The sequence below is a fragment of the Aplidium turbinatum genome, chromosome 5, assembly GCF_918807975.1.
Source record: "Aplidium turbinatum chromosome 5, kaAplTurb1.1, whole genome shotgun sequence".
NCBI lineage: Eukaryota > Metazoa > Chordata > Ascidiacea > Aplousobranchia > Polyclinidae > Aplidium > Aplidium turbinatum.
Genome location: NC_137476.1, coordinates 35,534,924 through 35,561,696, shown reverse-complemented (window position 1 = coordinate 35,561,696; position 26,773 = coordinate 35,534,924). Strand labels below are relative to the sequence as shown.

Genomic DNA, 26,773 nt, shown 5'->3' with positions numbered 1-26,773 from the left:
TGAATAGACGTTTCGAAGGAGTGTTTCTTTTTCGGTCATTACATACAGACGAACGGATCCGGGAACTTTATGTTACAATTTTCCCACGAAGAGATTATGGTTTACCGCTGTGACCATAAATAATAAAAGACGTTGCTTGTTAGCTGGTAGACCAAGAAGAACTTGAAGCAAGAAAAAATAAAAGACGATCTTGTTGGTTGGTAGTCTACAGAAGCAAAAGATTAGAGCCGTTTTCTTCTCAGTTGGTGCAGAAGAACTTCAAGTTAAAAAATTAAAGACATTTCTTCTCAGTTAGTACTGAAGAAAAAATAACATTGACATTCATTTGAAGAAAAAAGATTAAAGACAATCGATCTGTGCTTGAAGATTCAAGTGAACGAATCCAAGCAAGTTTTGTGGAACTTTAGGACTTTATATACCCCTACAACTACGGTATTGTGCATTTAAATTCTTTTTTGTATTTTTACGGTCTTTGCAGTTAATTTTTTTATAACTTAGTTTTGTGTGTTTGTGTAACTTAATTTTTTAATTGTTAAATTTAGCCTCAACATTTAATATGTCTACACTCGGTGGCGACAGGGACTCGACCGCCGTCGACTCGACTGAGTTTAAGCCTGATGGTGTTCTTTGCGGTTGGGCAGGCCATTCTGGGGAGGGACCCAGTAACGATGAGGCTAAGTCAGTTCGAGAGGCCCGGCATCTTAGACGGGATATTTTGACTCAAATTGGGGAACTTTCTGTAGCCCTAGGTTCTTTGAGTGATAAGCAGGAACTGTTAATTTTTAGATCTAAGTTTTCTACTTTAGAAGAGGATTTACGGCATTTCCATGCTCTTTTGACTAAAATTTTTAACTCTGCAATCTTGGCAGAACTTCGTGATAGGGTAGACCCCGAATTTAACTCGTTAAAAAATAACTTTGAACAAAAAGTAAGTGAGTTCTCAGATATGTTGGATGCTGACATAGCCTACATCCTGAGGATAGCGCCTCAAATGTAAGCACAAGGATGTCTACGAGTTCGTCTCGGATAATTGCACAAATTAACCTACAGCTAAGACGAGAGGAGCTCCAGATACAAGCTGAGGCCGAAGCAAGAGCTGCTGAGGCCATGGCGAGAGTTGAGGCCATAAGAGCTGAGGCTGCCGTGAGAGCTGAGGCCGAAGCAAGAGCTGCTGAGGCCATAAGAGCTGAGGCTGCCGCGAGAGCTGCTGAGGCCGTACGAGCAGAGGCCGCCGCGAGAGCTGAGGCCGAAGCGAGAGCTGCTGAGGCCGCCGCGAGAGCAGAAGCTAGAGCTGCTGAGTTCGCACTCAAAGACGCTCAGTTGAGGGCTGAACAAAGTAAAGAGGTAGTTTTAGCTGAATATCGTTCAGAGTTGGGCTCCCGGCGTAGCTCTAAGAAGGGATCTTCTAGCCATTCCAGAAATGAACATCAATCGCAGTTTAATTTACATAACCTTTTCCAGACGCCTGTTCAATCTGTAAGTGGACCAGTGCAATCCACACGTTTTCCAGCCGTTTCGGGAGGTCTCGGGGCCGCGGCTAAGGGTCTTCCGAAAGCTGTAGAGCATTGAATTGAATTGAGAAATGAATTGAATTGAAGGTCTGCGAATTACAACCGAACTCCTCCCCCAGAGCGTACAGGTCACGGGGCCGCTATCAGAAGTAATGTCTTGCCCCCTTCACATTTTTCTGCGCCGCTAGTTTTTGATCGCCCAGCTACACGTAATTTGGGTGGTTGTGAGAGGCGTATCGCGTCTACTGATTTTAACGTTTGTGAGGATCTTGATCGTGCTGTGCACGTGACTGAGCCCTATCAGCCCCTTAAGGGATATAGCTTGTCTTCTCCCGTTAAATCGAGTTCTCAACAACAGGATAGCTTTTTTGAATACCAAAATAGTAGGACGTTTTTCGATAAGGCGGCCTTGATTGGTTACGATGGTAATAATATGCCATTTGTCTTCTTTAAAAATTGTATTACGGCCTTAATGGCAGCTTCGCCCTTTAAGGGAACTCGTTTGACTATGTTACAAGCAGCTTGTGTTAGAACAGCTGCGCAAACGATTGCTAATTTGGTTTCCGACACTCCTGGCTTGTCAGAGGAAGACAGGATAGAAATGTCGTTAGCTCGCTTGTCCCAGCGTTTTGGGGTTCGTGGAGGTCTTTTCGCCGAACCGGAAATTAGAAAGTATCGCTATGGTAGCAAATTGAATTCAATCTCTTCCAGTCATTTGAAAGAGTTTAAAGATGAATTGTCGCAGTGTTTGCTTTACGAGCAAGCTTATGGTCAGCGTGACAAATTGGAAGGACGTTTTGTTTTGGATTTGGCTAAGCGACTCCCGTTTGACGCTAAGCAGCGTTATCTTGACTTTTTAGGTGATCAGTATGGTGGTACTGATGAGCCTACTTTTCAGAGTTTGTTTGAATTTGTAGTACGGGAGGAAACGCGCAAGTCGACTGATTTTAGCATTATGCTAATGGGCGATTCTGGTGAGTCGCAGCATTTTAAAAAGTTTGGCAAAGGAAAATTGCCTTCATGTCCGGTTAGGCAGACGTCGGTAAAACCCCATGATAATGTGATTTCAGGTAGTTCGCAGTACTCGACTGCTGTTGGCGCACCGCGCGGTGGTGTGGCCAGACGTAGTGACATACCGGCATGTTTTTATTGTTCGTCACGTGGTCAAGTTGAATATCATTTTTTGTCTAATTGTAAAGAATTTTTGCGCTTGACACCTAAAGATCGGAGAGATGTTATTGTGAAAGCTGGCAAATGCTTGAATTGTTTGCGCCAGCATATGGTTAGGGATTGCGTTCATGCAAACAACTGTCGTAAGTGTGGCCCTAACAACGATAGGAAACACTATTTTCTTCTGCATGATTTTTATGTGACGTCACGTGATTCTCTGGATTCGATTGGCAAAGATTATGCTCGTACCAGAGTTCCTGTGCGTAATGTTAAGATTGGAAATGTTAAAGCAGCCTTTAACCGCGTTACTGCTGCTCGTGTTTTGAATCCAATGACTGGCAAATCGAAGTTGGTGTATTGTCAGCATGATCCTGGTTCGCAGTTGACTTTTGTTTCGAGTGATTTGGTCTGCGAACTTGGCGTTAAACCTTATGACAAAGCGTCGTTTAAAATGGATGCTCTGGCTGGTCAGAAACCTACTTGTGCTAACCTTGTTAAACTCAACATCCAGTCGTTAGAGCCGAATGAACTGTTTTGTGATATAACTTTGGTGGTTAACCCAGCTTGGGCTGACGATGTTAAAACTTTACCACATAAGCAGGATTTAAATGGTTTCCGTCATTTTCATGACGTGAATATGTTTCATTTGAATGATTGTAGTACTGTAGATGTACTGATTGGCAACGACAACGCTTATTTGATGTGGGCAAAAGAAGAACGTGTTGGTGAAAATCGTAGTGAACCGCATGCTTTACTCACTCCTCTCGGTTGGTTGGCTTGTGGTGGTAAGTCACCCTTAGTTGAAAGCGTTGCTAAAGTGTGCAGAGTGCAGACGTCTTCAGAGTCGGATGTCATCTCTGGCTTTCAGCGTAAAATTGAGTCTCGTGATATGGAAATAGCAGACCCGAATAAAGTCATTCAGGATTTGACTTTGCAAAATGAAACCTGTGAATTGTCTCGCAATGATATTTTGGCTAGAGAACTTGTCGAACCGAATATTGAGTTGAAAGATGGTCGATTTGAGATACCTGTTCCGTTGAAGGAAGATATTGATCTACCTAACAATTTTGTGTTGGCGTCAGATAGAGCTGCTGCTGGAAGAAGGCTTTAAAACAACCTGAACTTCGTGATTTTCTTACCGACACCATGAAAGATCTTAAATCTAATGGTTATATTGAGCGTGCTGGTGAAGCAGGAAACGTAAAGGGCTTTCAGTGGTAGTTACCATAGTTTGTGATGTCACAATTAAAAAAGCGCATTGTTTACGACGGCAAGTCTGAATTTCGAGGAACTTGTGTTAATGATGTAATGTTTTCGGGTCCTGACTTGTTGAACCCTCTGGTAGATGTCTTGGCTAGATTTCGACTTGAAAGATTTGGTTTCATGGCTGATGTGACCAAATACTTTTTTCACATTTTGGACTCTTCAATACGTAAGCCCAATTTTATTGAACTGCTTACGTACACCAGCAGTGCCGTTCGGATCGTGAACGAACGCCCTTTGGTACCTTTGAGTGACGACCCTAGGGATTTTACTGTCATCACCCCTGCCTCACTTTTGACCCCATACTTAGACCAATACTGTGCTGTTGGGCAACCACATGATCGTGACCAACTAAGAAGGGATTATCGGTTCAATTTGTCACTTTCTCAGCAGTTTTGGAGCAAATGGATAGATTTTTACTTGCCAGGGCTTCAGGGCCGGAAAAAATGGTTAAAAATGGCCGAGAATTTGGAGCCTGGTCAACTTGTAGTGGTGGGTTCTCTCCAAGACATTGGTAAACGTGGGAAGTATCAACTTGTTTGTTTGTTTTGTTTGTTTGTTTATCTTTATCCTGCATTGCGGGAAAGCGGACTTGAGCGCTATGCATCGGTGTACGCCTTCCGACATACACCTGACCCACGCTGCAGCCGACGGCAATGTCAGTTTCCGGTTGTCTACTCTACTTATGACTTAAATTTGGTACTACCCATTACTCGAAATCGATCACTAGGTAGAGGCAATTATCGTAAAGTTTCTTGCCCAGAGAAACAACAGCAAGTGCGGGTGGCTGGAGTCGAACATGCAGGCTCTCGACTGCGAGCCCAACGCGCTAACCACTTGGCCACGGCTGGGTGCATGAGGTAGTTCCACAAATTAGGAAAGGGAAGCCTGTGGTTCGTAGAGCTAAAGTTGCCGTCTGCAACTATGATGAGAGTACGGGGGAAGTGAAAGTAGACTACGTGTTGAGGGATATTTCGTGCCTCGCCCCCGTAAAGAACACCTAAGTGTTAGGGTTTGAGCCTGGTTTTGTCTGCGGTGGCCGACACTTGTCTGAGCCCAGAACAGTCGGTTATTATCGCAACCATTGTAGGGATAGCGTCATTTTAGCGTGTACCTATGGTACCAATTTCATGTATCGTCGTGTATTATTCCGTATTGTTGTTCATTCTTTGCATGCCCTTTGTATTTACGTATTAACTTAAACGGGAGTGATTCAAACAATTTGTGTATTGTGTGTTTTTATTCATTGGCTCACAATTGTCGTCAATTCTTTTTAGTTATGCCATGCTCGTCGTCGTCGTCGTCGTCTGAGCTTCTGGGGCCGAGGGTCTATCCTTTTACCACCCCAGATTCACGATGTTCCCGGACTACACTGGAAGGCTGCTAGAGAGCAGCCAGTCTTTAGTTTCATCATCCATGACGCGCAGACCTTCCACTCCGTTAGGTGGCTTGAAGATGGTACAGTCATTGATGATGTGGTCTGCGGTCTGTTCCTCGGCACCACATTCACAGGAGGAGGAAGAAGCCATTGCTAGCCATGCTAGACTGTCATAACTAGGGGCCGCTATGTTCCCGACAATTTTGTTCACCAAATCAAACGTCATATAAAAACCGTTATGGTCCACTTAACCTAGCTGGCATCTTACGTCATGGAAATTGCTAGAAAATGTCCAAATATTGCACCATCGGTCGTAAGACCTGATGAAATATTGCATCACTACCTTTGAACACCGGTTTGAATTGCGTGACAATGTCTTTCATTATTGCGTCACAGTTACTGTCTACGTGCATTTGAGATATCGCAAATTATTCTAGTCATTGGTAAAATTGTTTGTTGGAAGTCAGTCGCATATTTAACTGTTTGCTTGGTGCTTGCTAGCTGGACAAATTTTCCGTCTTTTATCTAAGTAATCTGTTCTGTAGTGACAAGTTTTAGTGGTGTACGGCGTTGCATCCAATTTCGACAGCTTTGAGGCTATTTTTACAGAAATACAATTTTGAATAGACGTTTCGAAGGAGTGTTTCTTTTTCGGTCATTACATACAGACAAACGGATCCGGGAACTTAATGTTACAATTTTCCCACGAAGAGATTATGGTTTACCGCTGTGACCAAGGACTGCTCTCCATTCAGCGGCATCGAATGGATGGAATAGTTTCCCGGCAACAAGACTTCAACAATCGGAAACTTCACTCTGTAAATCTCGGTGACCGGGCCTGCATCAGTAATTCAAAGCCTCTACAAGTATGCGAAACTGCCAGGATTAAGCTCTGCAAGAAGCTTTCCCAGTCCGAGGATAAATATTCAATCAAATAATAATCAATCAATCAATATGACAATCTGCAAAGGAATAAATCCTTTTACTTTTTGAAAAAAAAAATTCTTTATATGGCATTACTCTTGTTGCAAAATTTGTTATTGAGGCGGAAGCTATATTGCTGTGAAGCTGGGGTGCTGAAACTGCTGACTGCTTAGAGCCTATCAAATCAAGTCAATTTATTTTGTTTCAACAGCACCATATATATTAACAAACAAGCAGAGTAAATGTAATTGTCAAAACAATACATTGTACAATTGTTGGTTAGATTATGGCGCCATCAGGATGGTAGCGAAAGACCATAAGCAGTCATATACAAGACATAAGGCTAAAACCAGATTTTTTCTTCCCAGGTTTGAAACAAACTTTGGCAAAAAACACTCCATTTTTTGTGTGTGCAAGTGTGGAGTGACATTTCACACAACATAAAAGATTTATCGTTCCATCGCTTTAAGAAGAATTTCAAAAATTAACTGTTACATGAATATAGGCTACATGCGTACTTTAAGTGGGTGCAACCTAGTTCGTACCTTGAAAAGATCGAGAGAAAAAATTAAAAAAAGCCAAAGTTGCTGATCAGAGTTTCCGCAAACAACTCGAGGGTTAGGGTTAGCGGAAACTGCGGAAAAATATTTGCGGAAACTGCGATCAGCGAGGGTTAGGGTTAGAGTGTAGATTAGGTTAGGGTTAGCAAAAAGTGCAGAGATATGTTTGCGGAAACTGCGATCAGCGACTTCGGTTTTGTGCTATCTTTCTCTTGATCTTTTCAGGGTACGAACTGAGGGTACGAACTGTTCAGGGTACGATCTAGGTTGCAGGGTGCTCAATCCTTAAATGCTTAATACAAAGGATAACTTACCTTTACAGTATATCATCGTATCGTACTTTTTAATCTTGTTCTCTACAGTAGTATCAAATTGTCCTGTTTTTGTATGTTTTACATAATAATTGTTGCAATTCGGTGGTGGTATTCACGTTTTCCTCCGTTATTTCAGGAAAATTTTTGCGAGTGCTGTGGCCTGTTCTCGCACACAATCACATATTGGTTGTTGATTAATTCTTGGTCGCTGGTTTGAATTTTCATCCTCGGCTTCTTCAGTTTGAGAATGGATATTCAAACCAGCAGCAGTTGTTTCTCAATCTCAGTGGCGAACCCTTTTTATTCATTAAAGTAGTGTGCCTGCCTCTGCACACTAGTGTGTATGAATGTGTAGTTAGATTTTCTGTGATGGGGTGGTGGCTGACTATATGACTGCTTATGGTCTTTAGCTACTATCCTGATTGCGCCATAATTGATTGCTTGAATCTTTATCCTCGGACTGGGAAAGCTTCTTGCAGAGCTTAATCCTGGCAGTTTCGCATACTTGTAGAGGCTTCGGATCACTGACGCAGGCCCGGTCACCGAGATTGACCGAGTGAAGTTTCCGATTGTTGAAGTCTTGTTGCCGGGGAACTATTCCATCCATTAGATGCCGCTGAATGGAGAGCAGTCCTTAATGTGCGTTGCTCAAGCGCACACCCCGAGAGTCGAACCAGCGCCGCTTGATATTGAAGTTTCTTCGTTCCAGAAGTGACGCGCTAACCAATTGAGCTATCGGGGCGGACCAATCTAACCAACAGTTGTACAATGCATTTTTTTGACAATTACATTTACTCTGCTTGTTTGTTAATATATGGCGCTGTCAAAACAAAATAAATTGACTTGACTATAGTCAGCCACCACCCCATAACAGTAAATCTAACTACACATTCATACACACAGGTGTGCAGAGACAGGCACACTACTTCAATGAATAAAAAAGGGGTTTGCCACTGAGATTAAGAAACAACTTCTGTTGGCTTGCTCTATGGGTGGAACCTATTTCGTCCCCTGAAAAGATAGAGAAAAAAAATACAACAGAGCCGAAGTCGCTGATTGGAGTTGCCGCAAACATTTTAAAATTTTTCCTTTAAAAAGAAAAAATTGAGAGAAAAATTCAGAAACACCGAAGTCGCTGATTGGAGTTCAGTTGACGAAACAGTTGACCACGCTAAGTATCTTAAAAGAATAGTTGATAAACCGAACCTCACGTTCGGGTTATCAAATATTAAGATTCTAGCCCCTCCATTACCAATGATCACGAGCTGTCACACTGGAATGATCTATTCACTTCCAACTAGCATTTCTAGTTTCCCTACAAAGAAAAAGTCAGCACTTATTTTATGGTGGCTCATAAAAAAAATCGATTTTTTTAGTTAGTATCTTTTTTGTCCCGGACGCGTTAATGACGAAAAATAAAATGAATGATTGATATATTGTTGAAATTTGGAATTTTAAATTGTGTTATTACTTGCCTTTTCTTATAATCTGAAAGTGCTTTATAAACTTTACCTTCACACAAACAAGTTTTCTACATACATTATTTTATTTCCAAATTCAAAATTTATTCATTTTAAAGTTCTGAATTTAAAGATTACCGTTCTAAATTCTGTATTTCGAACTCACGAATACAGAAATTCCTTGAGACTCATTTTGTTACCTCCGTGTCATCAGAGCGTAATTGCGGTTCTACTGTCATCAGGGGTTCTTCTGTCATGAGGGGTTATTAAACATTTTAAGAGAAAAACGTAGAACCCCTACACATCTATAGAATTTATTAAAAATTATTTCTAGTTACAAAATTACTAATTGTCTATTAAAAACCTACTTATTGATAGTAAATATGATACAAACAATGTATTGGTGTGAAAAAAATCTGTTTTTAACACATGATATATATATTGTAAAAACACAACTATTTCTAACTTTAAAGGTTTAGATTTGAGTTTGTAAATTTATTCTTATCTTAATTGATCTTCAAAAAGAAAAAAAGGATGCCGGTAAGCAAAACAAGTTTTTGTATGGAACATGTATATATATATATATTTTAAAAACAATGAAAACTATTAATACTACAAAAAGTGCTCTATGCTAAGCAAAAAGGCAAAGCAGAGCGAATTATATATATTTTATAATGCAAATGTGCTTGCTGTTAAAACTATTTTGACCAGTGTCCATCAATTGCCAGTAGCCTAACTACATCGCTGTATACTGAGAGTGCATTTTAACGTGAAAGTTTGTAAATAATTTTAAATGTATTCCATGCTTATTTTTGATGTAAGATTAAACAACAAGAGTAACTTGCTGTACTGTGCAGTAGGACATTCTAAGCATTTTTATTTCTATTATTAAATTTATTATGCCATTGTGACATGTAATACTGCCACATGTCAATTGCTGTCAATATAAATGTCACATCCCAATTTCTTTCCAATTGAATTAATGAGTTTCCACTATATAAATGAGGATTTGTCTAACCTACATTTGTTTATAGGCTTATCATTCCAGTCAAGAATTTCAACGCTCAATCTGCAACATGGCTCTCATGCCGTTGCGAACTTTATCAAAATACAAGGGTCCAGCTCCTCGGCTGCCTAACGACCAAACTGATGTCATTGATGAGACAATCGGCTACTTTCGGTAAGTATTGGTTTCTCAATGAGTGGCGATTTATTTCATCACAATAATAGTAATAATTTTGTTCATTTTTTAAAGAATTCTATGTGATTGGATAGGGGAATGTTTTTTCTCAGGAAGAAGCTTATTTGAGAGCTTATTCCATGCAGTGTTGCATAGTCGTAGAGGTAGGCCTACTTTAAACCGCCAATGGTCATGGTCACCAGGAATAATCAAATATATTTTGATCAAATAAAAACACAAATTTTGTGAAGAGTGAACACTTCACACTGGAAAAAAAACATCAAGAGCTGTATCTCCACTCTGTTAACATGTTACTCTTTTGAGCACTGAAAATTGCATTTTCAGGGCCAACATATTTTTTCGAAACTATGAAATCAAGTCTGATGCTGATCGCACTTTGATATACATCACTCTGTACATTCAAGAATGCTTTAAGAAGATACAAAAGGTAGAATTACACCTTGTTTCTTGTCAGAGGTGGGCACCCGCTACTTTTAAAGTAGCGCGCTACCCGCTACTTGGGCCAAAGTAGCGCGCGCTACCGCTACCCGCTACCAATTTACAAAAGTAGCGCGCTACCCGCTACCGCTACTCGGGCCAAAGTAGCGCGCGCTACCGCTACATCTTCCGCTACTTTTGTCTAAAATGATACTAGGAAACACTCAAGTCCCTAGTGACGCAAAAATGACCTTGACAACGAATGTTATCATTCGTTTACGCTGTCATTTTAACGTCGTTATAGAAAACACATTCTTAGGGAAATTTATTGTTACGCATCTTTCAAAAACACGAGCATTTCAAAATGAGAGTCACTAAGTCCTGCCGCTTTCGCTTAAGCACATCTTTTCCAACAGAGAAAAGTTTCTCCACTGCAGCACTGGAAGGAATGGGGGGGGGGGTTGTATTTAATGAACAGATGTTTTAACTCGCTATTCGAAAATCTCAAGGCTTGCTCTTGTCCGAAAAAAAGGCGTCCACAATTGCTGCTTCCTTCTGCACCGACGTTTCACGGGATCAAGTTGTCAACCTCCACGTGGTGAGCCCCGGATTCGACTAATGACAACAAACCGACAAGTAGCAAAGAGAAAGCAAAGCTTATCTGAAGCAAACAACATGCAAATAGAGTTGCAGTCTCCGATTAATTCCGACCCCGATCAAGCGCCCTTATTAGGGCGGACATCAACGAATGTCGTAAGGGAAGGAATAACCTTGCTGCAGCTCAATGTGGAAGGAAGGAACGGGATGGCGCAACACTCCAAAAAATTCATCCTCGGAGTCATGACTGGTGTTGGTGTCACTCTTCTCGGTATCAACCTGGCTTGATGTCTCCCGCAACAGTCTAATTACATCTGTCTTGACTTTTTCTCGCAGTGCGTCAGCATCATCCGTGGAAACGTAGTGCAGAAATTGTAGTCACAACGTCTTGAAAGAGGGATGAAGACATGATGCTATAACGCATTTCATGTTGTTGAAGCACTTGTTGAATCGTTTCTTCACCCCTTCAAGGACTTTCACTTTCAACTCCTCACAGGTCACAAGATCACTGATCTCGGTCAATTTCTTCCCGCAAATTGTGATGGTTGGAATCAAGACTCCGTAATATGCCTTAGACTCGCCCTGGAGAATGTCTAAAGCCTGGCAGATAGGCTTCATCACACGGAAATATTCGCCGAAGAAGTTGACGTCAGCAAGAAAAGACCGAAACTTTGCAACCAAGCTGATTCTATAGCTGCTTGACCACGCCAGTATTGCAAAAAAAACAAGCATTTTTTTTCAATTTAAATTAAAAAGTAGCGGGTAGCAGGAGTGCGACTGAAAAAAGTAGCGCCTCTCCCGATACCGCTACTTTGGAAAAAAATAGCGCCGCTATTGCAGCCGCTACTCCAACTAAAAAGTAGCGGCGCTACCGCTAATTTTACCAAAAAAGTAGCGCCGCTAGTAGCGCCGCTACAAAAGTAGCGCGCTACTGCCCACCTCTGTTTCTTGTTAATATCACAATTGTGAGACTTGTGTGTTATTGAGTGGTAAGAGGCTTAAAGCAACACTTGAATGTAGGTGTAACTGGCTGTCTTCGCAAGGCACTGAATGACATGATACAAGATTGCTACAAAGGTTGGCTTTCTGTCTGCTTAATTTAAAATTTTAATCACCACCCAAAAATCTGGACTCTTAAGATGGAATATCGGCATTTTTAAGTTGGTTTTTCAAACTCTTGCAGTGCAGCAGCAGAGAGGCAGCGAGGAAGGAGTTGTACACACTTGCTGTGTCCCCTTTTGATATCCCTGGTGACCCAGGCTTTCCTCTCAACAACATGTATGCCAAGCCATCCAATAGGTCTGATGCAGGTGAGTGAATTTAGTGGCAATCTTGGTCCATAGAAAATTTGCAGAGATGCTCTTCAATGAAGCAAGTGTGACGATGGGAAGACAAAAGATAAGTCAGAAATATGTGTAGCAGTTTTAAACCACTTGTTTACAGTGTAAACAATATCGGTGTCATTGACATACACTTCATTAAATGTACATTTTGTGGGAAAAACTGAGTTCAAAAGTCGCATTATAAAAATAATGTTTGCAATCGCATGAGAATCCTGTGAGAGTCGACAGGCTTTTGGTCACAACACACTTTGTTATGTTTCTCATGTAGACATAATTTCTCTTAAAAAGCGAGCTTTGCTGACAAAGCAGCTGTTTTTTTAGCTGCCGGTTGTGTTGTGTCCCATTCGGCCATGCCAGAACCTACTTTAGAGGGCGGCGAGATGCATTAAACACATGCCAGCCAAATACCCACCGTGATTCTACTTCAACAACGTAACAGTCGGTTTTTAACGACAATTAGGGGTGCTAGACTGTCCGAACTTGTTTACAGCTGGGCACTGCAGACGAAAAAAGTTGATAAGCGCTGTATTAGTATCTTTTAGTTTCTATCGTGTGTTTACAGATCAAATGAAGGCTTACATCCAGCAACTTCGCCATGAGACCGGAGAACGCATCTTGGATCGCGTCTGGGATGACAAGGCTGGTAGACCAAGCAAGTGGTGGATGTGCTTCTCCAAGAGGAAGTTCATGGAAAAGAGTCTATCCCAACCTGGCCAGTGAGATTCGCAACAACTTAGGACAGACTTTTGCCACCAGCGCGCATTCTATGCTCCCATGCTAAATCATGATATAGTCTAGAAAATATATTTTAACGTTTTAATGGTGTAATTACTTCCGTTTTTGATTACTCACAGGTAATGAATTAGTTTTCGGAGTTTTGAGTTTATTAGATCAGGGGTTCTTAACCAGGGGTGCACACATCACTAAGGGGTACGTGACAAGGCAAAAGGTTAAGAACCACTTATGCAGATTGTCGTTTACTTCGATATATGAAATCGATGTAGCCGGACACACGAGCCACTGAAATTGCTTGCATCCCTGGAGACGCCTCCATTATTCGTCTGCAATATTGTGCTGTGAATCTACAAGCCAGCCCATACTTCTCCATTGTGTACAATGTCTTATGTGGAAATATATAATCGCAAATACTTCGCTGTGTTCGGTAACAAGATTTGGAGGATTCAGCAAGGGTACATGTTGATAGATCATTTTATTTCATGCAATTTGAAAGCGTTTCATGAAGAAAACAGGAACAGAATAGGCAGTTTAGTCGTGCCGGACATCTTGCTATCCCGACAGGGCGTATGCTTTGTGAACCAACAATTGAGGAATACCGGGACAGGGTTTTGTTTACACATAATGTAAGCTTACTTTGTTTAAAACTATTGGATGATAAAGCAATGTTGCTATCTCACAGGACTTCCAAATAATTTTCTGAACATTGACGAGAACAGAAGTGGGAGAGCCCCCAGAGCGAATATGTAATCTGTAGGTTGTTGCAGCAGATGGAGTGTTACACGCACGTGATAGCCTATTGTGAGCGTTCTTCGCGAAATATTTCGAATAGAAAGAAAATTCAGTGATCGTATCGCCGTCGTCAACTTGGCCTAGCGGTTTAGAGTCAGGGAGGTAGCCATTTCGATGACGTGGGTTCCATTCCCACCCTTGCCATTACTATTTTTCTTCTTGCGTCTACTGATCAAAACACTTTATCTGCTGCAGCGACTTACAGATCACAAATACGCAAACGGGGGCTCTTCCTTTAACACCAGGAACAAAAAAATAAGGATCACAGTAATAAAAGTAGGGACTTTGTATCAACAAAGTTATTGCAACTAATAAAATTGTACGAAGAAAACCACAAATAGCCGTCATTCCCCTGTGATGGGAATTGAATGGACATCACATTGCACGTCTGCAATAATTACATTTATAAGTTATTGCAGCAAACAGAATGAAAAACAAATCTTGCCGCTATTCAGACGCGGCTTGCAAACCATGGCGTCAATCGACCAGTGACAATTTTTTGGTGTTTGCTTTTTTTCAGCAACTTTGAACACATGCGTCTGCCTTGTTTTACAATGGTTTTTCAAATTATCTTAAAACCAAAATGATTCTATGCACGTGTTTAAAACTTGTTGAAAAAACGTAAACATCTTAAAATGGTCACCATAGGTCCAAGGCGTCACTGGATTACTGAAAAAAGATTCCAGGCTCACAAAAATAAACTTTTTAAACTAGCAGTAGGTAAAAAAATGGCGCGTTTCTCCAAGCTGTAAAAAAAGGGAGCGATCTTTTTGTTTCCTACTCCTCGCTTGTATGCCTATGACATATGTCGACAACCTATGTGATAGTTGTGAACCCCAGAAGGTGTTGTGTGGTGCTTGAATAACTGGAAACAAAACGCAAGAAATGGCACAAACGGCGACAATGATAGCACAGTTGAAGCAAACAAGGCGGATCAAGCTCGAACCAAATCGTGGTTGACGAGATGTGCTCACACATAGTGGCTAGTTAAGGTCGATTGGTCAAAACAAGAATTAAAGCACTTTCCATAGTTGCGAGAATAAGCAGTTAAGCACCCTACATTAAGCAATGGCGTATTTGCACGGTTCGAAATGCACGTAACAACAGTGGCGGGTCTAGTCTCTGCTTCAGAAAGACGCAGTATCATATTTCTGTTTGGAGGCAATGTAACTCAAAACGCCATCTCAACTCTCATTATAAGAGTTTTCAACACCAACTGTACGTAAAGCGACTACATAGAACGTCTTCATGCAAGTAAAACTGACACTGCAATACTGTAGGCAAAAAACGACAAGAACCGCCACTGGGCTTTAATCAGAAACAATGCTTTTAGTTGCAGACAACCATAAAAAAGTGATCATAAGTCGGCAAATCGCTTCTCTTCATGCAGGTACGTCATAATGAACATGGCCAGGTCCTGGTTGGTCCAGTACGATGTGTGTGACGTCAGAGCGGCGTAACCCAATTTGCTTTCTGTGAATCCCTCCGGGAGCTCGTAATCAATCCTCTCGCGAAGTTGGGGGTCGCTGTGGATCGACGTCTCATCGATGTCCTCGCATTTTTGGAGGAGAGGATTCAACGAGGATGTTGCACTGACGTGGGTATCCAAGTGCTCCTCAATGGGAGGGATAGAGGAGGAATCTTTAGAGCCGCGGGTCTTGCTCCACAACCCCTTGCTAAACCTTGCGGCACTCCCGGCCACTGCGAATGACACTGACCTAGAATGAAAGACATCCGTTGCCTACCTGGGGTGTTCAACTGTTCATTCCACATAAAATATCAAAACTGATCGTTTTCTATCGTTTGCACAACGTTGAACTAATGTAAAAAGGACTAATTTTGCTGGCTGAAATTAACATTTAAAGTAGGCAACATAAACTGCTGATATAACTAAATTGCTTGTGCACACTTTGTGTCACAAATGTGTTGAAGAAAAATATCTGAAAGTAACTTTTGGTCGGAAACTTCAATTTCAATGTTGTCAATGAGATCATAAAATTCTGTTGGTTGCATGAAAATTACACGATTGGAAAACATTTTAATTGATTTAGCCAAGTATTCGATAAATTTAACCAGGCCTATAAAAGCGAAGCTTCTTCTTTGTTGGAGTTTCAGCAGGGAAGGATGCAATTCGTTGACAGGCATTGTTACGAAACTATGTTGTGCATGCAAAAAAGCCGAGATTTCCTTCAATAACAAAATATGACCTATTCCCAAGAATCTTGTTGCCAAATAATAATTTCCCTAATTTTTTTAAATAAAAGCAAAGTAATCATTTCATGTTCTAATAAGCAATATTGTCATATTATTTAACCGTATTGTTGATCACAAAATGTGGTTTTCTAACCAGCTGTGTTCTGTTTTTGTATCTGCCACACAAGATTGCATTCAGTACCTTAAGTAAGACGGTCGCCGGTTTAAGGTTGGGGAGTCCGCCGGAGAATCGCTTTCTACGGATAATCCGTTTTCCGCTGCATCCTCCAAGTCCAAATCATCAAAGTTTTCTTCAGGCTCAGGTAGTGAAGGTGCACTCAGCGGGAACCGAGGTGGGGGAGCAGGCTCGTTCCTTTGCGCCTTCACGAGAGTCGTGTATGAGCTGATCTGGAAAAGTACGGTTTGAAAATGTGCTTTGAAAGAGCAACACCTAGTTCTTGGTTCAATTCCTCTCCAGGGCAAGTGACGACGAGAGAAACTTCTCTCAAAATTACTCAAACTTACTATCGGACATTATTTGCAAATACATCCAACATAAGTGTGATCAACTGGCAACGGGGTTGCCAGGTGACAGATAAACAAGGTGACCAAAATCTGAATTTCAAGCTCAGGTCAACAGCAGAGACATAATCGACAAAAAGCCGGGCGTATACAAGACGCTGAGGCAAAATAGGAAGATTGCAACACACCGCGCCAACACTTTATCTACTGACACAAACTTCTAGTTGTCCACTGGCCTGAAGAGTGTGAAAAGCACAAATTTAAGAAACTATCTGTTTTCTTGACTTTAATAGCTCTGAAGACTTGGTAGCTTTTCTTATTTTGCAAGCGCAGCTGTTTTGCTGTCTGGGAAAGAACATGCAAAAGCTGAAGGGTTGAAACATACGGTGTCAAAAAAACGTATTACAAAGGTAATCATTCTACCTGCACAGGGGAGATATCGGAGTAATGGGGGAGGATGAGAGGCTCTAGACGATAAGCAACTGGGTCCGCTGGATGGAAGATGTTGAAGATCCTCCTGAAAATCATGGATGGGTTAATTTCTTTTATCACAAAATCTCGGATTAAGTGTGAATTTTAAAAGCCTTGCAGCAAGTAAAGCTCAGCAATTTAATCATTAACTCGATAATTTCTGACAATCTCGGGTGGCAACGTACTAATACACCCGACATCAATGGATAAAGATTCGGGTTTGTGAACGAAGAAACGACTTTCACATGACCCATTTTCCTTCAATAATGAATGCACTTCAAAAACCTGTCTCCAGTCAGCGACAATGAAATAACTTCCAATAAAAGGCCTTTAACAAGCAGTGGAAACTTTATACCCTAAATTTCGGTGACCGGCCGGAGTCGGTGGTTCAAAGCTTCTACAAGTATACAAAACTGCCACGACTAAGCTTCCAAAGAGGCTTTCCCAGTCCGAGGATGAAGATTCCTACAAACATGTCTTTTGCATTGAGTTCTGCCATGGCATAGAAACAGTGACAGACTTCTGTTATCTGGGTGATCGGATAAATGGAAGTGGTGGATGTGAAGCAGCGGTGACAACAAGGGCAAGATTGGGCTGGGCAAAGTTCAGGGAATGTGGGGAAATGTTGTATGGCAGAAAATTCTCACTAAGGATGAAAGGGAAAGTATATCGGAGCTGTGTGCGGCCTGCAATGCTATATGGTAGCGAGACATGGATATTGAGAGAGAGTGAACTGGCAATCCTGAGAAGAACGGAAAGGTCAATGGTGAGAGCAATGTGTGGGGTGAAAACGAGAAGGGAAAAAAGGACTGAAGAATTGTTGGATATGCTAGAGATGAGAGAGACCATAGACCAACTGGCAAGGGCAAATGGAGTAAGATGGTATGGACATGTGATAAGGAGGGAGGAAGGAAGTTTTCTTAGAAAGGCACTAGATCTAAAGGTGGATGGGAAGAGGAAACGCGGTCGTCCAAGAAGAACGTGGAAACAACAAGTGAAGGATGCATTTAAAAAAGTCGGACTGAAGGAGGAAGATGCAAGGGACAGGGTGAAATGGAGAAAAGGGATTAAAACAATTGCTGAGCGGAAACAATCGGCCACCCCCACTAGTGGGGAACAAACCGACGATGGATTATGATGATGATGATGATTCCACAGGACGAAAAAGCGCAGCAGGCTTCATTGAAGAAAGTGATTGAAACATATTTACTCCTCCTCCTACCTGCACGTGGTCCTTGGGATGATGTCATCCTGCATCCCCACCCCATTTTCGGGCCGATAGCCTCGCAAACATAGAAAGACACCTAGCGGCGAACCGGCGCTAAACAGAGTATCCGTCTGGAAGTTTAGGCGCCCTACCTGTTTAACAGATGACAACATTACAAGTCATTAACCATTAACCAAGACAGCAAAATGACGTTGAATTAATGTAAAAATGACGGATATTGCTGTCTAGGAAAGTGGTCTCGAATCGACTGATTGGCGATCAACAGAAGACTGTTTCCAATCCGTTAGTGTCAACTTGCGATCTTAGATCAATACTTTTTGGAAAAGGAAAGCATAGGCACATTCAGGAAACGAACTGGTGGCATTACTCCTGCCAGGTAGTCCCAAAAATATGACGTCAAAGGTACAGAGATATGCGAGGTCATGATTATAAAATGAATTAGGAAAGTAATTTGAGTCAGGTGAAAACCTTTTCTTCTTGAAATCAAACATCTACCTGCGTTTCCGCTCCTGGTGGTTGCACATCTTCCATAGCCATGCCCGGCTTCCAATCTGTCAAGATGTCGTGGAGGATCACGTTGCCAAGAGAGTGAGCCATCACATGAAACTAAAGGGATCACACATGATTAGTTTTTCAGTAACTATGATCTTGAAATTTGTTTCACCATCAAGATCAGTTTCAAGAAAACATTCAACTCAAAACGCCAAACGTATAGAATCGACTAAGTGAAGTCCTTGATTTAACCCTTAGACAATGCAAAAGTAACTGGTTTTTTCCTTAAATTATTGAGGTTTACATATCAGCTTAAAACCTCAAAACAATAAACATTACGGTACTATAAAGGCCAGACGCAAATGTGATCAATTTGATACGTTCTATAATTCACTAATTTCAAACCTTTCCTGTGAACCTTGGATTCTTTTCCATAAACAAATCGTGGATGCGATTAAGTTCGCTTCTTAATCCGTTCACTATCTCGTTCCTGTACAGAGGGCTGGCGTAGTACATGATGTCCATTGCTGAATTGTTCAAAAATCGACGAACGCCCTGGCTCTGTTCAAACGGAGCGATGTTCAATGTAACCCGTTAACTGAACTGTTACTTTGAAAGACACAGCTCATCCAAATATATTCTAACGCTCAACAATGCATTATTGCAACAATGCGTTGTTTAATGCAACTCGTAACTTTACATTGTAAGGCAGCGCATTCAATTATATTCTTACGCTCAACAATGCAATAATGGGAAAAGATATCTTTCCAGACAGTAAATCAGTCGTTTTTGTAAAAAACACACTGATATGCTATCTGGATTAATTTCGTTTTGATTGTGCTGTTGCAAACCCGTCAGTAGGTGATGTCGCCGAGAACGCATCATCCTCAGACCAACAGTCCAACACATGTACGATTGTACGGTACAAGAAGACCTACATAATATGTGTCTTGGATGATAAAATGAGAACAAGAACTGGTAGCCCAGTCCTCCAGTAACATCGCAGACAACGGGGAATGCACTGGGAGGTTGCTGAAATATCGACTGAGATGATGGACTCTCACTTCATGCAGCTCAAACGAAAACAATTTATTTTCTTTATCCAAAGACGTGGTTGTAGCATATGAGGCTCAAAAATAAGAGTTCACAAAATGGACTCCTCCGTGGAATCGCTAAAACTGCAAAATGTGACAAACGGTAAAAACACATCCTTTCCCAACCACTTTATACACAACCCAGACAGCAGTTCAGTCGTTTTTTCACATTGATTCAACGTCTGCAGGCGTTGAATCGGTGTTAAAAGTGACTAGATTGCTCTCTGGGAAACAATTTCCACCTTCTTCGGTGTTATAGTTTCCACAATATCTCCATCCAGTTTCGCCTTCGACCTCCACTCCACGGGAAGGAATTCCACACGCTCTGTGAACGACTTAGGCTTGACGCGGTGGCAGACGCTACGCAAGTCGGCGGTGTTGCGAACTATCTTCCGCCTTGAATGCGTCACAACAACGTTCACTAAATCATTCACAACCCACACCACATAGGCGATGGCGCATCAATTTGGCAGGCCATAGCCCGAAGAAGAGTCGTTGGTATTTCTCTCTACTCTACAGCAGTGTACAACTGGTCATAATCATGAGAGAAATCAAGGACGGTGTTCAAAGGGGCGTCACTCCGCAATGCCCTTTAAGTGTTTTGTCAAAGACACAGTCACATGTTCTTGAGCGGTGTCGAACCGGCGCCTTACGGAAAGTCGGACTGGGGCTCTCACACTCAGCTACCGCATCATTTCATCGCATTGTGTCGTAAAACATATACTGTAAAACAACTTTGAAATAAAAATTCCAAAATATGTCACTGAAGTGATTATTAAAAATCCTCCTTTGGATTTACTAATGATTCAAATAGATGCACTAATGTCAAAGCCCGAAGAAACGATGTCCACGCGGTAGGTGACAGACATACGCACCAACTTTCAATATTGGCAACGCAATAAAGTATGACGTTGTAAGTAATTGTAAGGTAACAATCCAATGAACGAACCTGTCTGATTTGGCACCAATTCCATGAATGACGAACACAAGATGGCTGACTGGCAAGTGAGTGTCGTATATCACTGCGGGCTTGCTGTACCCTCTGTGCAGGCGGTAACCTCCACTGGTGGCCTGGGATATTTAAGCAGATAAGTTACTGCCTGAGAAATTTAATATAGCAAAGGTTAGAATGGAAAGTTGTATGGTGGATTTGATATGTACTTTTGCTGTTTTTTGTTAACAAAAATTTATATTAACATTTCTAAGCTGGTAGTCGTAAGTACTTCACCCGCAAATATACTAAAAATTATATTTTGCTGGTTGTTTACTACAAACGGAAACTTAAATGAATTAGTTAAGAGCAATAACACAGGCAGGAGACCCATATATTTTGTTTAAAATAATTAGCACCACAGTGATATAGCAATGAAACATTTTTTTCGGAACTTTTTCACACTTCAAACACAACAACACAGTGCCTGTTTTTTTTCGTTAAGCCATTTATGAGCTACAACATATAGATGTTTTATAAACATCATGTCAGAAAAGAAAGTTTTGAAAAAAAATCTATGTGAACCGGGTCAGTAGAGTACCGTATCTTGAGAAGAAATGCTGAAAGATCAAACCTTAGAGACGCCAAACTTTTGCACAATGTTTCTGAATGCCCGATGGGTGGTGGCGTCTTTGTAAAACAAGATGTCAGTAACACTGTTCCAATCCACATGGCATCCATCCAGCTGGACACTATGCATCACTTTGTTAGTCATTAGCTCCTGGAAGATACAACTCAAAGATATGAAGATGACAAATGATACAAGTGAATATAAACAACAATTTAAGAAAGCTGATTTATTGGACAAACTAAAAATCTATCCTGAATCACAGCCTTTGTAAACTGAAGTGAAGGTTATTTTTTAAAATGTGTTGATGGAAGAGTTTGACAGCTGGACTTTTCTGTATTTCACTTTTATGTTACATATGTACACTGTACAGTACCGGTAGGTATGTCAGGGTTGAGAAAAACCCGGGTTTTTTTAAAAAAGCCCAACCCGCCCGGGTTTTTTTGAGTTTTATTGGGTTTTTTTAAAAAAGACGCAAAAAAGATAGATTCATGCTTATTTCTCCTCAAAACTACTTTTTACGAATGAAGTGCCTTTCACTCACAGTACATGCTTGCATAACTCAATAAAATAATGCACAAGGGTTGTTGTTGCTTGAATGTTGCATCATCCATTAATTTCAAGATCAAGTTGGATGTTGCATCATCCACTAATTTCTATACATTATTGCATCATTTGCTTTAGATATGAAGGCAAGGAGCATTTATGCCATCATGTTTAAATATTATTTATTTATTATATATATAGCAATGGATAAGCAATTGAGCGATTGCGTGGCCAATGGCCATTTAGGCAAATGCTCTGAAACAGCCATGCGTTAGAATCCAGAATCTGTAATTGGTAAATAGCCTCCTAAATTGCATTTCACATCATATATACAGACTACAGTAGAGTAGTACTTTCACCAGTTTAACTATAAGGCTTTCTTGCATAAATGAGTTTTAGTGTAGTATACACAAAGTGGCGTTACTTGATTTTTGTGTACTGTACAGTGTACAATATCCACTGCGTTTTCAGTTTATTCTTGGAAATTTACTTCACAATCACATCCTTAAGTCCTAATTTTTAAAGTTTGTTTTAAGTACCTTGTAGTGTTTTTGTTCATTTTTTTAATTTTCTAATAAAAACTGGACAAATATGATGCTCTGGGTTTTTTTATGGGTTTTTTTGGGTTTTTTTAAGTGGGTTTTTTTAAAAAAACCCACCCGGGTTTTTTTGGGTCGGGTAAAATAGCGACAACCCTAAGGTATGTAGCCTATATAATATAGGATAGGGTTCAAGATGGTTTCACATCAAATTCAACAAAGTGTCACCCAGGGCTACATTGAAAAGGTTTAGTGTAGAATTAAGATACAAACATGTCATCCGAACCTTAATTTGTCTGACACTGTATCCCTTCCATCTTGCCACATGCTCTGCTTCCAATCGACTTGCAATGTCTACATCCAAAGGTTGCCAATTGACTTCAAAAAACCATGAACCTCGTACGATAGACTCCCATTCTGGCTTGTCTGATTTCAAGTCCAAGGAGGACCAATAGATTGGATAACATTGCAGCTTGATAATATCTGCCTGAAAACACATAAAATTTTGTGAAAAAATATGGAAAAAAACAAAGACTGCATTTATTTCAAATTAAAACAATGAAAACTATTAATACTACAAAAAGTGTTCAATGCTAAGCAAAAAAGCAAAGCAGAGCAAATTAAATCAAATGTAGTTATTACTATCTGAAGCCTTTACAAATTGTTTCACCTAACGGATCATCAGAAGGTCTTATTCAAATAGAATATTTTAATATTTTATTAGGTCTTATTCAAATAGAATATTTCAAATTATGTTAATTTTATGATCATGCATGCTTTCGCACTTATGCTATTAGATTTTAATGTTCAAATAGATTAAATGTGAAATTGAATACGGTAATCAAAATATGCTTAAGATCAAAGGTTGCCTACTTGGTATTGTTGTCATGTTGCTGTTAAAATATTTAATTGTATAAAAGTGTAATGCAATGTTTTACCTCGTACATTCCACCACGGATGTGAACTCGCTTAATGTTCTGCTCTAAGCTGTGTTGGAAATGCAGAAGTCTCCATTCAGTTTCAAGACGAATCGAGTCATATCCAATTAAAGGTTTTAATTTCTTTTTCTTTTTAGTGCAATAAAACCAACGGACATCTTCAGGCCTCAGTGGCTCCACCTAACCAATTATTAATTAGTAAAAAATTAGAAAATATATAATCTCTTAGTCTATACGATAAGATGTTGATGGCAAAAATGGCCTTTTTATGCAGATCATTACAGTGACCCAATATGCTAAAACGTTTAAACACATCAATTTTATCACAAACAAAATAACAGCCACTCCTAATGCAAGATAAGCAATGTACTATGAGTAATAAACAAGCTACAGTCAAACTTCGATCCTATGCCACCTTGCTATTATGGCACCCTTGCTACTATACCACTTTCGATGGTCACCAACTAAATTCAATAGAAAATATATTTACTATGCCACCCCTTACCCTCGCTAGTATGCCACATGAGAGTACAGTATTACTGTATTAACAAAACAATAAACGCTACAAACAAAACGATTAAACGGCTGTAAAACGACAAAAGTATATGTATGATTGTATGTGCATACTAATGTGTTCTCTCAAGCTATCTACTGTAGCAGTGTAGCTCAGCACAAAACTCTGAGGAATCGTCAGCTGGTGCATGTTCTTTCGGCGAATTTTGTGCACCTCGTCATCTAGCCGATTGCATGCTTGCATCACACTGGGCTTCCCGCTTCTCTGCTGCATGAATTTCCGGACAGTGCTCCATGTCCGCTGGGCTTCCTCGAACAAAACGATTTCCTCCTCAACAGTTATCTCATCATCTTCGCTTTCAGTCGGCTCCTCGATGCGCAACATCTCCTTCGCAATCTCATCCAGTGTGAAAGACCCACCAGTCTCGAGGCACTCACCAGCTTCAAGAAAGTCAGACAGCTCGATCTCATTGCTCTCGTGCATCTTTTCCTCGGCAGGCAGCGCTTCCCAGATGTCAAGCAGATTTACATTGTCTGGCTCAGATAGGATAATCATACAACACAACATGGCATTACATTGTCACGTCACAAGGCTGTTTTTACAAACTCTCGCTACTATGCCACTCTCGCTACTATGCCACTTTCTCCCGGTCCCATTGACATTGATCTTTTATTCACTCTTTAATGGCCATGGTTTAATTAAACCAGCAAAGTGAAACTCTCTAGCATGCATTCAGTGCCAGTATCAATTACATACCGTACTTTCTGAGTTTGTGCACAAAATGCTGTCACAGGCCTTTGCTGGCTGTTCTGCTTTTGTGAATGAAATTCATTATCCTTGCACATGTTAAAACAAACAAAATGATTCAGTTTATGTATAATCTGTCACATCAAATTTTGGTAAGAAGACAGAATGTTTCAATGAAGTTACACAATGGAATTAAATACTAAAAAGGAACATCTACAATACTTTAAAATTTAAATGGTTTTGAAAGAATTTGTACAATAACCACTCATGAAAATTATCAGATGGTTATATCTTTGCACATAGTCTTGATGTTTTATTCTGTTGTTTTGTTTTTTATAGTTATCAGTTATTACTTGTGTTAGTTATTGTAGCTTAGGCCTACTTAATCTTTGGTGTTGTTTGTTTCAATGTGTGGGTCGCAGCTGACTTTGGCAACTATTTGATCTTTTGCTGCCATCCTTGTGCAAATTACTTTTGTTATGTTTGTATAATTTTGTTTTTTTACTAACAAATAAACTGAACTGCACCTTGCGAATGTAGTCAGTCATGGACTCAGTGGAATCATTTGGTAATAAACCGGCACCAGAGCTTGTAGGAAATACTTCTTGGTATGATAATGAACTGATTTCACAAAAAGAGTCAGAGTCGTTTTCTTCTTCATTTGATGATGATGCTTTTGTGCTTGAATGAGCACCTTCATCCATGAACAAACAAATTAGTAACTATTAAATTTAAGACAGATCTTAAAATTTTACAAACCACATTAAGTGTTTTTTTTGCGTTATCTACAAAGTAAAATAGAAATTGTCAACAAAATTATATATATTATGATTAAAATGTCACGTCAACTCCCTGCAACATGTTTAGGTTTTACAGTTAACAATAGATATATATAATGCAGTTATAAACATGCAATCATGCATCTATTAAACCAATTCAATACAATAATGTACACTTGTACAGTACAAAACGGTAAAATTGCAAAATTACCTAGATGAATTCAAATTCAATAAATGATGTATATACAGATTATGAGAGCATTTACATTTTACAAATTACATTTAGTTTCATATTAACAGTGCAAATTATGCTCCTGGTGTGCTGTACAAAACAATAGTGAAAAAATATGTATATAGCCTAATTATCATAACAGTCAGAAAATAGTGTAATTTTAAAAGAGCTTTGAATTCATTTGTTTTGTTGGCTTTCATTGAAAACACTACCGGTAACAATTTAGACTGAGGCTATATTCCTCTATTTACTCTTGAAAGCAAGGCAATCACTTAAATTATGCACTCAGGCATGCTGTTACGTAGGCTACAATGTTCCATATCGTTTCGCGTAACCATAGCGCCAAGTGTAAAACTTAGTTGTACATGCTTTATTAAACGTATAAAGGTGGCAGCATTAACAAAACTAAAACCCTTAAATAATACATGCAGGCTTGCCAGATTTTTTTTACAAAAAGTAGCAAAAAAGTAGCAAAATGGATTTGAAAGTAGCCCAATTTCTGCGCGATGTTTTTCTTTCAAGGAAAACTGTATTTTGTATGTTGCATAATTTTTCAACATGTCCCAATTGTAAGATATTGCATTGTATATCAGTTCCTACTGTACAACCTTAAATTACCTAAACAGAAAAAAGATTATAGGCTACAGTATTGACAGTCAGTAATCGGAAAGATCACAAGAACTATTATTATAATACAAGAGCAGAAATATATGCAAAATAATGCTTACACCAACAGACCAAGAAATGAACACCAATACCGTTAATTGTTTTAATGAAACCTATACGAGTACTAAAAAAAAAAGTCTATTGATTGTTTTACAATACCACTAAGTGATGTATACAACACAAAAATGTCAGCATAAATCTTACAATACCCACATGGCAATGACAAACCTCACGGAGTTAAGAGTTATTTATGCATTCATATCTAGGTAGTACTGCATAATTGTGCTCATTGAAATATTCATTACTATCAAATATCTCTATGAATACCAGTAGGCCTATATGTGATCTAGACAGTTTTGTTCATGGCAAGTTGAAAATGGATATATATTGTAAGGTTTAAAACACAGAAGAAAGTGAGCAATGATGGTAGCACAACAAAGATTAACGAGAAGATTTTAGTTGGTAGCGCTAACCAGAGGAAAACTGGTCACAAAATTGGTTTTAACGTCACTCAATTAGCTTTATTGTGCTACCATTGTTGCTGACTTAAAATATTAAAAGACTGTCACAGCTAGCCTCCATTGGGCT

At 39.9% G+C, this 26,773-nt stretch overlaps 2 protein-coding genes across 2 annotated transcripts; one reads left to right on the top strand and one right to left on the bottom strand.

The window, feature by feature from the left end:
• Positions 1-9,050: 9,050 nt before the first annotated feature.
• On the top strand, positions 9,051-13,289 carry LOC145769904 (actin-related protein 2/3 complex subunit 3-like). Its single transcript, XM_082581449.1, has 5 exons — positions 9,051-9,120; positions 9,615-9,760; positions 10,106-10,208; positions 11,979-12,105; positions 12,701-13,289. The coding sequence occupies exons 1-5, from the start codon at positions 9,115-9,117 to the stop codon at positions 12,856-12,858; spliced, it is 540 nt and encodes a 179-aa protein (XP_082437575.1). The 5' UTR covers positions 9,051-9,114; the 3' UTR covers positions 12,859-13,289.
• Positions 13,290-13,329: 40 nt separating this feature from the next.
• LOC145769903 (phospholipase DDHD1-like) lies at positions 13,330-25,289 on the bottom strand. Its single transcript, XM_082581448.1, has 12 exons — positions 25,036-25,289; positions 23,248-23,427; positions 22,596-22,796; positions 21,231-21,377; positions 20,615-20,736; positions 19,908-20,061; positions 18,977-19,132; positions 18,575-18,685; positions 18,074-18,210; positions 16,804-16,897; positions 16,061-16,266; positions 13,330-15,383 (listed from the first exon to the last, which is right to left on the bottom strand). The coding sequence occupies exons 1-12, from the start codon at positions 25,210-25,212 to the stop codon at positions 15,023-15,025; spliced, it is 2,046 nt and encodes a 681-aa protein (XP_082437574.1). The 5' UTR covers positions 25,213-25,289; the 3' UTR covers positions 13,330-15,022.
• Between the last annotated feature and the right edge of the window lie 1,484 nt (positions 25,290-26,773).

Bases quoted from the DNA above. Each gene is read 5' to 3' on its own strand.
- LOC145769904 (XM_082581449.1), top strand. The intron at 10,209-11,978 runs GTAGAATTACAC...AAACTCTTGCAG, and splicing joins GCTTTAAGAAGATACAAAAG to TGCAGCAGCAGAGAGGCAGC. The intron at 12,106-12,700 runs GTGAGTGAATTT...GTGTGTTTACAG, and splicing joins ATCCAATAGGTCTGATGCAG to ATCAAATGAAGGCTTACATC.
- LOC145769903 (XM_082581448.1), bottom strand. From the start codon at position 25,212: ATGGATGAAGGTGCTCATTCAAGCACAAAAGCATCATCATCAAATGAA. The intron at 22,797-23,247 runs GTAAAACATTGC...ATGTGTTTTCAG, and splicing joins TCCGTGGTGGAATGTACGAG to GCAGATATTATCAAGCTGCA. The intron at 19,133-19,907 runs GTGGAAATTGTT...CCGTTTGAACAG, and splicing joins AAACTATAACACCGAAGAAG to AGCCAGGGCGTTCGTCGATT.